The sequence below is a fragment of the Diplotaxodon limnothrissa genome, linkage group LG23 (assembly GCF_057381915.1).
Source record: "Diplotaxodon limnothrissa isolate DT_005_m linkage group LG23, D_limnothrissa_male_GT1.1, whole genome shotgun sequence".
Classification (NCBI taxonomy): domain Eukaryota; kingdom Metazoa; phylum Chordata; class Actinopteri; order Cichliformes; family Cichlidae; genus Diplotaxodon; species Diplotaxodon limnothrissa.
In genome coordinates, this window is record NC_140617.1 from 8,795,535 (window position 1) to 8,811,461 (window position 15,927).

At 39.3% G+C, this 15,927-nt stretch overlaps 2 protein-coding genes across 2 annotated transcripts; one reads left to right on the plus strand and one right to left on the minus strand.

Annotated features, from left to right (window-relative positions):
* Positions 1-1,233: 1,233 nt before the first annotated feature.
* Positions 1,234-4,904, minus strand: dcun1d4 (DCN1, defective in cullin neddylation 1, domain containing 4 (S. cerevisiae)). Its single transcript, XM_085347677.1, has 11 exons — positions 4,856-4,904; positions 3,494-3,564; positions 3,357-3,396; positions 3,064-3,151; positions 2,840-2,928; positions 2,668-2,738; positions 2,328-2,419; positions 2,057-2,165; positions 1,781-1,885; positions 1,509-1,611; positions 1,234-1,400 (listed from the first exon to the last, which is right to left on the minus strand). The coding sequence occupies exons 1-11, from the start codon at positions 4,872-4,874 to the stop codon at positions 1,345-1,347; spliced, it is 843 nt and encodes a 280-aa protein (XP_085203803.1). The 5' UTR covers positions 4,875-4,904; the 3' UTR covers positions 1,234-1,344.
* Positions 4,905-6,788: 1,884 nt separating this feature from the next.
* ociad2 (OCIA domain containing 2) lies at positions 6,789-9,486 on the plus strand. Its single transcript, XM_085348391.1, has 7 exons — positions 6,789-6,878; positions 6,973-7,057; positions 8,217-8,270; positions 8,370-8,417; positions 8,494-8,641; positions 9,076-9,159; positions 9,421-9,486. The coding sequence occupies exons 1-6, from the start codon at positions 6,789-6,791 to the stop codon at positions 9,140-9,142; spliced, it is 492 nt and encodes a 163-aa protein (XP_085204517.1). The 3' UTR covers positions 9,143-9,159; positions 9,421-9,486.
* The last annotated feature ends 6,441 nt before the right edge of the window (positions 9,487-15,927 follow it).

Here is a 15,927-nt window from a genome sequence, read left to right on the forward strand (position 1 = left end):
CAGCATAGCATCATCACAAAGTTCCAAACTGTCAGTGTCCACTGTTTTGAGTACATCCTATGGGTGGTATAAAGCAACACTTTCACCAAACGTACCTTACTACTCAAGCCTAAAGGACCTCATCCTGAGAGGGTCACCGGTCTTCCACTGCAGTTACATTAACACCGTCAGTGTTGGGAGAGATGCTACTGGTAAGAGGAGACCTGAAACTATCAGTGGACTAAGGAAGACAAACAGATGCCACATATCAAGACAAAATGGACACCAACTAGCTCTATGTCAACTTATAACACAGCCAAAACAGTCTGAGTTCATCCTGAAATAATCCCTGACCACTCAGTGTGTCTGTGTGCATGTACTCTTATCACACGTGTATGTACATTTGGGTTTATTGGTATGTGTGTGGGACACACAAAGTGACTTCCATGTTTTGAGGCACAGTAATACTCTCATCTACAGAACGTAGATACATAAATCAGTCATCAGACCAATAAATGCTGATCAGAGCACTAGTGGCTCACCGCTGTACTGTAATAAGAGTTAGTAAGCAGCAATGCTAAACTGTTTGGTGTTATGAGGTCTGAAGCCTTTGCAGGGGGCTAGCAAATGAATAGCTAGAAGCAAAAACCAAAAAAAACAACAACAACAAAAAAAGCTGAAGCAATCAAAACTGGAGGGGAAAGAAGAAAACAAACAAAAAACAACTACAAACTGGCACAAATCAATAGAATAGAAACTTGCAATCAACCATTTGACACAGTGTGCTTCTTGAAGTACTCCTATGAAACTCAAAATATGACAAAAAAAAAATAAAATTAAGTGCTATCTGTCCAGAAAAGCTCAAGTTCAAGTTCATTGCACAGATGTATAATACTTTAATGTGCCCAGGTCAAAGTGACCCTATTTAAGACTCAGACACAATGCATGAATGGTCACTTCTCTCAGTTTCTCTGTGCTGAAGACAAGGGGTGAGGAGTGGTTCTCCCACACAATACCATTTTGCTTCCATCATCCATGTATGACACCACGTTATCCTAACACAGACAGCAATATGACATGTCACAGTGAGAGAGCAATGCCACTGGAGATTGCTGCAAGCTTGCCCACTACGCAACTTCGGTAGGGAGCACAGCAGCCCTCCTGCCTCCACGCTCTGAGCAGCGTGCATGCAGGCTGCAAACCCAGCAACCCCACCCTAGCCCACCCACAGCCCAAACCCCTCCTTTCCCCAGGAAGCACCCACAGTCACTCCTTTACTTTTTTTTGTATTGGTTACTTATTGGTTATTGATTCTCAGAGTCGTTGTTGTCACAGTTGTATTACTTTCCCATTTTTGCGCTGCAGTTATGACATCTGTCTTTCTTTGTACCATTCCACAAACTCGTCCAACAAAACAGGCCCTAATGAAAAAAAAACAAACAAAAACAAAGATGAGGCACAAATTTCAGTATATTACAAAATTAGTATTTGGGTAACACTCAGCTACACGTAAATGTGTGCTCACTTACAGGCACCATCTTCATCATAGTTGCTGAGGTCCAGGTTGATTGTCCTGCTGAACTCTAAAACATTGCACCATTGGTCTTTGTTGATGACTTTGTACTTTGATTGCTGAGGAATAACAAATAAATCCTTTAGAGTGATAGCTTTTTAGCTACAACAGCTCTTTCCAAGGTTAAAATGGGCAACAAATGATGGTATATACAACTACTCCACGAGACTTCTGTGACTGATTTTCTTAAAAAACAAAACAAACACCCCAACCAACCAAACTGCTTACCTCTAGAAACTGATTAAACACAGGAAACAAAGGCCACGTCTTTCCCAGAAGAAGCCCCAACATACATTTGGCTGTGTTCAAGTCCAAACTCCTCTGATCCTTTTCCTGTACAATCAGAACACCCAAGACTTTCTCAAATCAATGCAACAAGTCCAAACAGACAGTCAAGTCAGACAGCCAGATTACAATATTTACTGTTTCTTACTGAGATTTTTGTATTTGTTCAAATGAATTTAACCTGGTTGTTGAATGCTGTGTGTTGACTGCTCCACTCACCCGAGCAAAATCAAAGGCATATCTATAAATGAGCTTAAAGCTGGTGCTGTCATTTAGGACAGATCTCAGGTAGTCAAGTGAATTCCTCAGCCTCTCAGTCGAATCACACCTGACGGCAGCAGAAAACTAGCTTAGGTATGTTACAGGATCCAATTTAATGCAAGTTACACTAAGAAAACACATCAATCTAGATAGGAAATCTTGAAAACTGTATTATATTTTAAAAAAATGAAGAAGAAGAAAAAAGCACTAAAGTAAGTAAATGACATACTGCAATGAGCCCATGCCTCTCAGCCACTCCTGAAGGGTGAAATATCCCATACTCTGGGCATCCAGCTTCCAAGCAAGAACCAGCATCACCACCTGAGCACAAGCAACAAATGACAGTTGCAGATATTCTTAAATACAAGATACTCAATCCATTACATATCACATGACCTTAAAGGTCTAGGACTGCTGATTGAGAATGCAGATTAAAAGATAGACTTTTATAAAGTCTCAGAAATGATCAGAAATGCAAATTGTCACCACTTCCAAAAGGATGTCATTAAAGAAAATGCCAGAGAGATAAACAGATGTCGAAATATGAAAGATTTTAAATATGCGCTTACATTCTCCGGCTCCACCCCGATGTCCTCACAGAATTTTTCCATGCCCTCTGGACCCACCACATCATCGCAGCCTATTCATGATAAACAAATGTCAATAGCAGCAATTTCCCATGTATGCACTGAGAAGAGGTCAAATGCAATGAAACTAAGAGTGTGTCCAGTAAGTGCTCACCTGCATATTCATAGAACCACTCCAAGCATCTTTTACTAGAAAACATCTCCTCCTCTCGGATTTGGGATGTTTCATGTTTTCTGAAAACACTGTGAAGGAAAAAGAAAATTTCAACCATACTACACGTGCAGTACACCGTTTATTATATGTTTACGAATGGCAAAATAAACTGTGTACTGCACATATTCAAGTTCACTGAATATTTAATTAAAGGGATCTCGCACCTGTCCTGGCGACTTTTCTTGGCTGACATGTCATCTCCAGCAGAGGGTCTCCTCTTTTTCCTAGGAGGCATGGCTTTAGAGCAACAAGCTAGGGAAGTAAACAGAGGAGAAAATGAAAGAATAAATCTTTAAGAACGACATGCAATATGCCAACTTTCTATAGCAAAACATTTGAGTACTAGCCAAGCACTGAGAGTCCACTTCAGAAAGTGATATGTTAATGTACATCTGGCCTGATAAAAACACTAAACTGATTTTAAAAAAACATAAAAAAGGAGCAGCTGTATAGTTACCTGAGGGGTGGCTGTCCTGTCCAACGTCTTCTGCCAAGTTCTATTCAAAACAAATATGTGTGAGTAGGACACAGATGTACAGGGCACATGCATGCTAAAATAAAGCACACATAAACATATTGCTAATATGCATTTACCAGCCTGTGCAAGGTGTGGTGGATCTTATGGATGCTGGCCAGTGTAGTCAAGTGGGAATTCAGCTGAAAATCTATTTCCAAAAAATAAATATAACGTCAGAAAAGAACTAAACTAAACCGTGACACTCAGCTTTATGCTCCTGATCATGCTTGGCATGAGCACAAGGGTACAAGAAGGTGACATCATCACAGCCCCAGTAAGAACACTGGACTCAAATCTCAGGTGATCTTTGATTAGGAATCACACAACATTCACAGAGCACGCACTACTATCGCTTGATTTCCAGTTTTCAAAGATCTACGTTGCTGAAAATATCTCACACGAATGAGGGAGGGACTGCATTCCTCTAAAGACGTGAGAACGATCATGCATGCTACCTTCTCGCTTCAAGCCTTCTGTGCACTGTCGATTAAAAGCTGTCACCAAACACCGATGATTTTAACGTTTTTTCAGAGGCCAAAACCACACTCAAACCAGTACACTGCCGAGCAGATAGCACTAGCTGCATACCTAAAATAGCAGTGCAGACGCGCAACTTGCACAGAGTTTACAAAGTATCTGGAGAGTTTGGACGTATGGGCGTTGTAGTCCATTTCCTCTAAACAGGCCATTGGAAGCTAAGCTCTGTTTGGGATACTAAACTACAATTCCCATGCATTTGCAAAACAACTACTTCTCTCAGACCCTTCTACCCCCAACATTTACACCAACTGATTGAATGCATTTTACGTTGTTTGAAAAATATACAACATTATATGTGTTCTGGCACAAAACCAACGCACAGGCGTTTGCAGCAGCTGGTGTAGATGGCGCAAAACCCGGCGGCAGTGCTGCAGCAGGCAATGAAAGCTGTTTTACACAACTGCGTCACAATTTTCATTCCCTGTAAGAGTCCGCAGTTGACCAGAATATTGACCGATTTGCAATGGTCCTGCGTGGATGCCAAATGTGAGCTGATACCTGCTGTACGTGACCCATGAAGATGAATATAAACAGCTCAACACGCCGTTTAACCATCGAAAACCATCTGAATTTAACTAACGTCAGCCGCATTCAGCCGAGCACCGCTAACGCGACTCGAAAAATTAACTTCGCAAAACCTTCAGTGTCAAATATAACCTTCCACATGTCCAAACAGCTAAAATTACACCAGCTATCCTCCCTTTGTTGTCGCACAAGACAGCACTAGCAAATACAAAGAGAGCAGCAAATAGCACAGAATTCACGCGTCCTCATCAAACGCCACACGACCATGAGACAAAACTGTTGTTCAAAACAGAGCAAGACTATTAACGTCTGTGCCACACGCGCTATGGGGTCCCAAATTGATCCAGAAAAACCTCTCTAACGTTACTACTTACTTGCCGCATCAGAGTGCATTTTTATGAAACATACAACTGTCTGTGGGAAGTCCGCAGACCGGCCAATAGGCGGGCCTTGTCAATGTAAGCCACGCCCGCAGCTGTGGATTGAAGGTCAGCCTCATTCGCCTCCGCCTTTGCTCGCTGTCAATTGGCTAGTCGAGGTGTCATGTCATGACAGGGAGGGAAAAGACACCAGCTCCTCCCTCAACGAAATGTGATTGGTCATAGTTCTCAAAACAGGCCGTGCTATTCGCACGTCAATCACTAGAATTTCCTCGTGCAAAATTGAAACCAACCCACGATGAAATCTGATTGGTAGTTCTACTTCTAAATTGACTTCCCAGTGTAATCGCGGTTTGGGTTCGCTTAAAGTCAACGCCGTTTGTTGGAAGTAGGAGACGGTGTATTTGGTAATGTGAGTTATGTTTTGATTTTACCAAGGATAGGACGACAGCACTTAAATTTCCGGAATGTTTGCAGTTTTGCTGCCCTAAATACCACTCTTAATTGCCCCTTGGGGATAAATAAAGTCTTTCTGAACACTTACCTTCATTTACGTTACCCTGTCAAATTTAGTATGCCCTGTTTGTCATGTGACTATAAATCTCAGTTTTTGTACAAGACGAACGAATGCAAACGTAGCAACATTGTTGGGCCCAAAGTTGTTTTTTTATATATCAGTAACATTATGGTGTTACTCACATGACTCTGTTTAAATGATTAGCTAAGCAACTATACCCCGTGTGAGTATAGAGAAGCTCACCAGGTTATTTAAACCACAGCACCTTACTCAATACAGCCATGATTAAATTTGTATTACTTTGTACTGGTAGAAATGGGTAAAACGGCCTACTGAGTTGTCCACTGCACAGTCGTGTATGTAGTTCCTTTGCCTTCCAGTTACACTCTTTATGCATTGACAGTCCTAGTCGGCACTAGTTTACAGCATATGGGCATTTAATAGTGGATTCAAGGTGGGTTACTTTGCATTTGATGTGTGTTTTCATTTTTATACTATTAAACTACATTTTGGAGGAGAATGTAGCCCCCCCCCCCCTTTTTTTTTTTAAACCTAATTAAATTTATTTGGCAGGTACACTTAGAAATTTGTAGGAAATACCTCACATATTAAATACGATGCCTTATGCATTGGCCTGGATCAGTTTTAAATTAATTTTTTTTAGTCATACGTTATTTAGAATAATGTTATGTATTAGTTCTGTACTAGTGAACAGCTACTATTTTTTTTTCTAAATCAGAGCATTTTTGTAGAATTTGTGCAGTTGCAGTTGTTAGGATATAGAAAATTTAAACTATTTAATTAATGCTCAGCAGTGATGTTAATAAATAAGTAGTAAAACAAATGTGTTTGCTTCATGGATAAGTGAGCCTTTGCTCCTTAAGCTGTGACCTGTTGAAAGGTATTTAAGTACAGATTATATATACCATTATTAGAGAAACTGTAGCACTGATATCTGCATTTTTATTAGTGGTAGTAAAGAAAACCTTGACCTTTGGCTTATAGGGATGTGTGTCCAATGAAATAACCAATAATAGGTGATCTTGTTATGAAGTTTGACTGCGTATATTGAATCTTTAGCCTAAACACATGTAGATAATATGTTACCTTTACCCACACTTGTGGGTCTACTAAATAGTGATATGAAAGAGCAAACACGAAGCTGTAGGCAAAAAAGGTGTGTCAAACACTGACGTGTAAACTGGTATACAGAGGTGAACCTGACCTGTTTTGGCTTGTCATCCTCATGCTCAAACAAATCTGACTGGGCAGAGCTCTGTTAGGAAGGCGGAGTTAAAAGTCTAGTCCAGGAAGTTCTATTACAGCTTGTTGCATTTGACACAGGCAAGGGGAAGCTTCAAAAGCAGCATAATAGAGCTCCAGCAACAAACTACTGAAGGGTCTAAGATCATGAGTGCTGAAATAAGTGGGCAAACAGTGCTGACCGAGGAACCGGCAGCTGCTGGTTCAGGTTCAGCTCCCATTAAAGGAGGGTGGAAAGTGAGTGGCAAACAAATTTGTACTAGACATTTTGAGCCCAGATGCAATGCTATATGTCACATATGATAACTAACCTCTATTCTGTTTCTTACAGTGCCCATTGAGTGATGCCCATGTTCACAGAGAAGATGTGAGAAAAGTTTGGAAAGAGTGCCAAGAGGAGAGCTTCTGGTACAGAGGTAGTCTCTTTCAGACATTCAGTAAATGCTCTCACGTGTGTCACAAATTTTCATTAACAATTTGTTGAAATGTCTCCCAGTGAGAGACAAGACTTGGAAATGTTCTTTGATGTGTAAGCAGGGTTTTTGTAGTAGAAGTAGGGGATAGGGGTCATCAATCAAGCTTACCGTTGAGGGTTTACATTCTTCACTGCGGAATTCAGTGTGTGGTCTTAAAAAAGGGGGGCAGATCAGTAAGAGGGTAAGTAACTCATAGTAAGATTTTATACTTTCGTCATTCTCTCAGTTGTGATTACAATGTGTTTATTTGATCATGATTATTTATATATGCATTGCTTTTAAAGAAATCATTTAAATACTATAACCACTCTGCCCTGCCTGATCAGAGCTTTTACTTAGGGTTAAGGTTGGGTGAAGCTTGGCTGGGAGTGTCCAGAGGTAAAAAAGAGGTTCTAGATAAAACTAAGGGGGGAAAAAACACCCGATCTGGAAAAAGTAGTAGAAGAAAAAAAAACACAAGAGGTTTAAAGATATATCAGTCATTTATGCACACCCACACATCTTTTATACAACTGTCAGAAAATAATTATCACAGCAAAAGCTTAAGATTGTATAAGCTACTGTGAGCAGCTTGCACTAAAGAAAATATTGTGGTCAGGCTTTTTTAGATAAAGAATTCCCAAACTGAAGATTATTGGTGTTTCATGTGGCAACACATCGTTGTCTTTAGTCTCCATCTTGGCCCGGCCTCTCACCACTAACCACACAGCTGCTGCTCATCTTCTCTCATCAAGCAGTTATGTAAACATGCAGTGGCAGCAATCACTTCTTCCTGTATCCGTCCTTTCCATCCCATTAGATGGACATGAGGTTGAGTTTTGGTATATGTCTCATTACTCCAAAGTTCATTTAGGTTGAACTATAGGCAAACAAAGCAAAATTAACGTCTTCTAGTGGATTCATTCATATGGGAAATATCGCCATTTAATCACAGACAGAAAAACTTACCTTTTATGCATTATGTATTTGTTTTGAATGCTGGCTTTTTAAAATAACTTTACTCTGATTCTATTATAATATTTCCCCAAACGCTGTCCAGCAGTTTGTGGCTTTGATCAGCTTCAGAGTAACTTCTGTTTGACTTGATTTCTGTTTTTAGCGCTTCCATTGTCTGTGGGCAGCATGGCTGTCACCGGTGGTCTCATCTACCAAGGTAAAGCATTAACATTCAAATACCGTACTTTAAATTACATGATATTGATCAAAGTAAAGCAGGTGTTTCTATAGTTATCACTTTTTTCCCTCCACATAGGTATTTGGAAATCATCAAAGCGATTTGGTCCTTTTCCAAAACTAGCAGGTTTGTGTCTTTCAGTATCTTGGATCTCAGTTTGTAAGTGGCAGCTGTGATTAATGAAATAATTGTTCTTCTTCAGTTGCAGGGATCCTTGGATTTGCAGTGGGGAAAGCATCCTATGTGGGCACTTGTCGGAGCAAATTCCAGGAGCTTGGCATTCAGGGTGGACCGGGGATTGGACCCTGGTCAAAGAGAGATCACCCTGGTCACAGACACAGGGAGGGCAGGTGCTGAATTTCTGTTTGTGTAATATTATCATGTTGTGTGGTAATATTCGCAGATTCTGGGAAGAGGAGTGTTGATAATCGGAAAAAGACTTACTTTGTGGTTTTTCGTTGTATATTTGATTGTCCATTTGTTTTTATTTCATTTTACTTTATTTTTTTAATATTCTCTGAGTAATTGCTCTTCTGTCTTGTTTATTGACCACCAGAGTTACAGTGCAAGCATTCAAATGTCATTCGGAATCAAATTACTTTATTAATCCCAGAGGAAATTGTGTCATTGTGCTGGTCCACCTTTAATAAATGACATAAAAACAATTATTTAAAAATGTTACAGATACTTATTTTTATCAGCCATTGTTATTTTTTCTCCTCTCTTTGGATGATCAATACCCTTACGCCTCAGCATGACACTTACCCAAACATTATCCTCATAGACCCTGCCACCATGTGTGTGAAGAATGTAAGAAAAATGCTCCAGCAGCACCAGCTGGACAGGCTTAAAGACTGTGAGGACGGATGTACGGTAACATTCAGTGTGCATAACTGTAAAAATAATGTATTCAGATTAGTGCAAATATAAACTATCAGAAAATATGAAAAACTATATATATATATATATATATATATATATATATATATATATATATATATATATATATATATATATATTTTTTTTTTTTTTTTTTAAAAGGACAACTTTGATATGTTACATAATTTGTGTCACTGTACATTGATGCACACCTATTTAAGTATTTCCTTTCCTTTTTCATCCTCACCAGTGTTGGAGAGATTTTCTGCATGAATTCATCACCTTCTTATCAATGTCTTAAATAAAACTTGTAAACACGTCTCATTTTATCAAATAACCACTAGGGGGCGCTGCTATCCTTTCTATCAAAGAGCAAGCGCTTATAGAATTTCTAGTTTATACAGGGAGGTGAATATATGGGTAAAGCCAGGTCTTTGGACATAATTATCAACAACTAAACAGTTATTGAATGTTAAGAATGAGATCTGAAAATAAATAAATAACAGCCCTATGACAATGGAGAAAAAAAAAAGGTTTTGCCAAACTTGAATCATCAGGCATGAGTACAGTAACGACCACATCCATAACAGCAGCAGTAGTCCTACCTTAGGTTGCTCAGTGAATATGCAATGCTTGGCTACCTTCAAAAACAACTAAGGTGTAAGGGGTTAATCTGTACATGACAAATTACAGAATTTAATGAAAGGTGGAACGGGGAACATATCTTTGAGTTTTTAATATTTGGTACTTACCAGTCTAATAATAATAATGGCTTCTCTTTGTTTTCTTTTCCACATTTTGAGCATTAAGAAATCTGGTCTTAATTTTGACAGTTTATAGCACAGAAGGTGCACTTTGGAGCTGAACAGACAGCCATAACATTTTAAAACCTGTGCTTTCGTGTGTCTATAAGTGAAAGCACTAACAAAGTTGTATAACTGAAAAAAAAACACGATGTGGCTTTCTTACCCTATTGTGAATGAGAATTGGTCACTACTTGTAGTAATGCTAAGCTAAGTGTGATTTTACTTCAGATATGTGTAGAGGCATTTACAAATATAACGTCTGATTTAAAAAGTTACCCAGACTGCTCACATCAGTGCAGGCCTCCACTAATCAGGTCTTGATGGTAAAATGGTCAGATGGAAGACATTCCTCAGTAATGAGCATGTGACAGTGAGCTGGGAGTTTGCCAAAAGGTACCTTAAGGACTCTCAGACCTTGAGCTTGAGAAGCAATATCACGTGGTGTGCAGACAAACAAATGAAGAAATATGAGGCAGTCTGCATCACCCCCTTACAGTTAGTACAGTCAAACATGTGATGGTAGCATCAGCAATGCTTTACTGCAACAGGAATGGGAGAAGCAAAAATTAAGCAATCCTGAGTGAAAACCCTTTTCAGAGTGCTTAAAGGCAGTTGTGAATGTTCATATTTCAACAAATCATACTGCCAAGATAACACCAGAGTGTATTTGAAAAAGTCTTGGAGGGTCCTAGCCAGAGTCTGAACCTGAATCTGTTTTGGAAAGTTAGCAGCACTGCTCAGCTAACCTACAATTAAGGCAATAAATCATCATATTTGGGATGAAATGATTTTTTTTTTAGGAAGTAAATACTCCTTTTATGACGAAACGTGTTTTATATTTAATTTTGCCAAAATTATATTTTTATAAGTGTCAAATAATACAAGGACTTAATGACTCTTTTGATGAAGACAGCTGGTCATTTTTGAAATATGAAGTTTAATCAGTTTTATGATTTTATATCAGTTAGTGTTTATGAAAGGAGCTCATAACTGCTGGCCTTTGGTTTCTCCACTTTCTTCATATAGTGATGCAAACAAAATCATTCCCAATTTTTGCAGTACCACAGTTAGTCTTATATTAAGTACTTTATATTGGTTTAATTGGTTTATTTACAGAGATAGAGTAGTCCCCTCCGCGTTATATTTATATATTTTTATGAGTAATAAGTGATACCAGAACAGCTTTATCGGTAACTGACAATCCAGTCAAATTTGACCAAAGTGCTCCATAAGAGGCACGACACACACTGCAGGCATGCCCACACGCCTCAACAAATATATCCAAATGATCGTTTAAAAAAAGAGACAATACAGCTGATTCCACATTTTAACATAATAATATATAATGTTTGTTTAGTCCGCAGAATGAAATAATACTTAATCTCTGTATCCGTTTGGAAGCTTTCTAACTGATATTTTTGTGATTACTCGATACTGCCGTCAGCAATGCTCAAATATAAATAAATCATAAAATACCTGACATACTGCGTCTCTTCCGACTACCCGCCTATCCGCGCAAGGCCGGTGTACTCTCGTAAGATTGAAAAAGAAAGGGGGAAAAAAGGTAGATTCGTGTGAAACTCCCGCAGAAGACGTCATCCAATCAACAGGTCGTTCTATCAAGATTGGCACTTTCCTTGTCCGGTAGAACGTAGAGTTCTGTGTAGGCGTACACCATCAGAGCCAATCAGAACAAAGAAGGCGGGGCAAACAAGCTGCCGTCTGTTCTGGCTGTGGGGCTCTTCCACCACAGAAACCGACTGAGAAAAAAAAAAATCACACCACTACGCAAATCCTTCCAATGGAGAAGGGCCAGGATGTTGAAGCTTGTTCGGCGAATGAAAAGATCGTCTGCAAGCTAGCCACCTAGCTCAACTAAGAGGAGAAGAAACAAAAGTTGTGAGTAACGTCGGCTTAACATATAGTGAGGTGAATGAGGGCACGGGAGGTTGCTATCGAATGTAGTTAACGTTGGCTTATGCCAAGTTCCGCGATTAACTTTGCCGTTGAGGTTAGCTCTCCAACTGTGGTACCAAAATCGGCTGCCGTAGCATGCTAAAAGAGGGAGTTTGGCTGCTGTGCTGGGGCGAGTTAATCGCCTGTCTACCTTGCAAGTTTAGCATCGATCAGATTCCTGTTGTCATTACTTTTATCGCTGCCAGCTCGTTAGCTTACATGTTGAACGTTAACTTGTAGTTGACAACTGGCTGCTGCTGCTGCTAGCTAGCCCTTTGCTTAGCAGTACCCTTAGTGGAGTATTAACAGCAGGCTAGTTGCTAACTAAAGGCTACATTGAAGCTTATTCTCCTGTATGTTAGCCACATCAGTCTTTTTTTTATGTACATCTTTAGCATCATCTTTAGCATAGCTTTTCACGTTCATGTCGTGGGAAATAAATTGCTGTGAAACTTGTTTGGTATACTTACCCGCTGTGATCAAAGTAAACACGAGCACAGAGTTAACCAACAGTGTTTAATGCGCTATTTTCTTTTTAAATCTGGGACATTATTCAGGAAAATAAAGATGCATTATTTTATTACGTTATGACTATGAGTGGCTTAAAGGAAATAATCATATTCAAGCATGGTGCTTCATGTGCATGGGCATAACAATGAGAGAACTTCGAGATTTGCATCTATCATCCCTGCGAGGACTTCATTCCCCTGTTCAGAGTGCATCAAGACCCACAATGAAGCATTTGTTCCTTTTCTGTTGAGACCCAAGCAGTGACACTTGGATACAGGCAGAAAGGAATCTGGTCAGTCTGCTGTCTGGCTGGAGGTGGAGATAGCCAAACTATATAAGAAGAAGAAAAGCCAGTTTGTGTTCGCTCCTTTGCTCAAACAAATTAGGACAGTGATCTGAAGAACAGGAACATTGTTATGCATATTTGCACAGATTGCAAAACATGCAGCATATATAGAATGTATGCTAAAAATCCATGCCAAATCCATGTTCAAAATTCCGCATTCGGTTATGTTTTACACATAGTCTGCACATATGCTGCACAATAACAAGAGCAAACATATAAACAACTGAAACGTCGAGTTGATGACACATTGTTTGTTGTGATAGTTGAATCCCGGTGCATCATACTTCTATCACTGATCCTTGATCTTCCTACAATAAGATTTGTTTTAATTTTTGGATACTAAGGTGTTTCTGCAGCATTAAAAGACTTGGTCAGATATGGGAGGGAAACGGAAGTTTGTTGGGTCTCATTAGTAGTGACTGAACTTTCACATTGGGAAAGACATTGGGAATTGTTCATGGTGCCATTGGGGGGGGGGGGGGGGTTAAATTTGTCTATAAAAAATACTTGGGCAGCTGTCAGTATACTTTGTGACTCATTTGAGAAACATGGTTGAAAATACAGCCCTATGGTAACTATCAAGGACAACCATCAGTACACTGAGAGTTTGCCAAAAGACACCTTAAGGTCTCTCAGACAGAAAAAAGCAAAACATAGATTGAACTATTTGGACACAAACACCACATTACTTTCTACACAGTTGAACACGGTGGTGGCCACATCATGTTGTGGTGAATTCTGTGACAGCAATGGTACACCATCAGGACTGAAGGAAAGATGAATACAGAAAAATTAAGAGATCCCGAGTAAAAACCTTTTTCCAGAGTGCTGAGCGGCTGAATTAAAGGTTTATATACCAACAAAGTGTATTACCAAGAAAGTACAGGAATAGCTTTGGGTGAAGTATATGAAAGTACTGGAGTGGCAGTAGTAGTAGAAACTGACCACTACTGGATGGTCTTTTGTCTTGTTTACACTAAAAGCAGTTGAGTAAGAGTGAATAATGTCTATTTACTCTTATTTAAACATTTAGTTGCCTGTGAAACATTTAAAAAAAGATCAGATTTTGACTGTAAAAACTTTCCAGACGCAATGCATTGCTGGTTTTACACATGCACTGCTAGCCAAGTAATCTTTTCTAGACATCACCTGATTAAAAAAATAAATGTCCAGCCTAGCTAGATTGGACTTTATCTTGGCTTTAAATTGCCATCTTCCTGTTGCAAAGTGTGTGAGATGTCAGGTTGCGCTAGTCTGCTTGTTAAGTGATGTCATTTCAAGTGAGGTCTTTGCTTGAGAGAAGCACCACCAAAACATTTCATTCTCTACCTATGCAAGTTTTTCTAAGCACTAAATTAGAATATGTTGGCTCCATAGTGTAGTGATTTGCCTCACAAGTGAATGATCCCTGATTCACAGCTAAGGGGAAAGCACAAATCCCTTTGGGGGGGAGGGGGGGGTGTAGCATCAAGAAGAGCATCAGCTGTAAAAATCTGTCAAATCACATTTAGCAAACCAACCTGCTTTGATGACCCCTTGTGAATAAGGGACCATCCAAAAGTTTTTTTTACATAAGTCAGATTATGGTCTTTCAGCAATCGATGTCGACTACTTAGACAATTTGCTACTAACTTCTGATTCCACTAAATGCCATTTTTCATAGATGCCCTGACAGCTGCACTAGATTATTTTTAACTCTCAATGGGAACTCAAGGAGCATAAAGACATCACACTTAACAAGCGGATTGTCTGATGCATTTACCTCCAGTGAGTGGTCATCATATTCACTCCTACGTACTCTGTTCAGGCACCTTCACCTAACCCACATACAGTATTTCCACTGAACGCATCTAAAATAGACTACCTTCTGCTGTGTGTCAGAAAAGGCATAAAATACCCCTGTCTAAATTCTCCTGAATTTGTTTAATCTTTATTAAGAGTTTTGTGAGTTCAAGTTAAGAAATGATACCAAAAATAGTGTTATCTAATGTCTTTGCTTCTACTGCAGTATAATGGCTGTTAAGTACTGCACTGCAGCTAAGGTGAACTTGTTATAAAGTCACACATCACTTACTTTAAATGTTGTAAACACAACCCTTTGTAGTGATGTACTGACACTGGGCTGCTAGACTGTGGGTCTTTGCAACTGACTTACAGCTCTTCTGCCCCTGCCCCAAAATCTACCAGGATAAGCCTCTGATGGCAGTACAGATGTGTACCAACTAGGGGGAATCCCCCTGGATTGCAGATCACCATCTCTCTGTGATTATCTGGGACATAATTCCAGTGAATTAGTGTGTTTGCTTTAATCTGGAAAGACGTTAATGGCATTAAAGAGTATGTGGATGAAAAACCAAGCTCTGTGAAATGCCCCAACAGTGGGCTCTCAGTAAGCTGCCCCCTGCAAGGATTAACTGTTAAATAAACATTTTAGTGGAGTGTATAAAAATCTTATGCAGCATAAAACATTTGATGTGTCTTATTGACCGAAGTCATTCATAGTTTTTGGGTTTGTTTGCTGTGTATTTGCTGTGCAGTAGTGGTCAGGTGCTACCATATTTGGGTGTTCTGTTTCTGCTTATTTTAATACTTGAAGCTTTTTTTTTTCTTGGTTTATTATCTATACCCATCTCTCATGGCTGTCATGTTGGCACCTGGATATGGGCTTTGAATTGCACAAACATCTTGCTTAGCTAGGTTATTTTCTTAAGCACAAGCTTTGATATCCTTTGACCTAGTAGTCGGTTGGTTTTATATTATCACCTTCAATATCAATTTCGGACACGACTCCAAAGTTCATGTGATGTGTGCATAGCATATAATATACCACGTGTCATTTATTTGGTGCAGTAATGACGGGTAGACATCTTATCTAAACATAGGTTTGATCCAGGTGTCTCTGTGTTTGTATTTGCACAAAGCTAAATCATTAACTGGACAAGTGAGGAAAGAAGATTCTAAGGAACAGACACAAATTTGGTTTAACTCCTTGCTGTTCAGTTAACCATTTCCCCTAGTGTGTGTGTTTGCTGAGATCTAGGCCTGTTCTGTTATGGCAAAAACAAATATTATCAGTTGTTTGGGTCACTCTTATGAACATTGAAATTATTTACAATTATTTAAAAATGGAGTTAAAAAT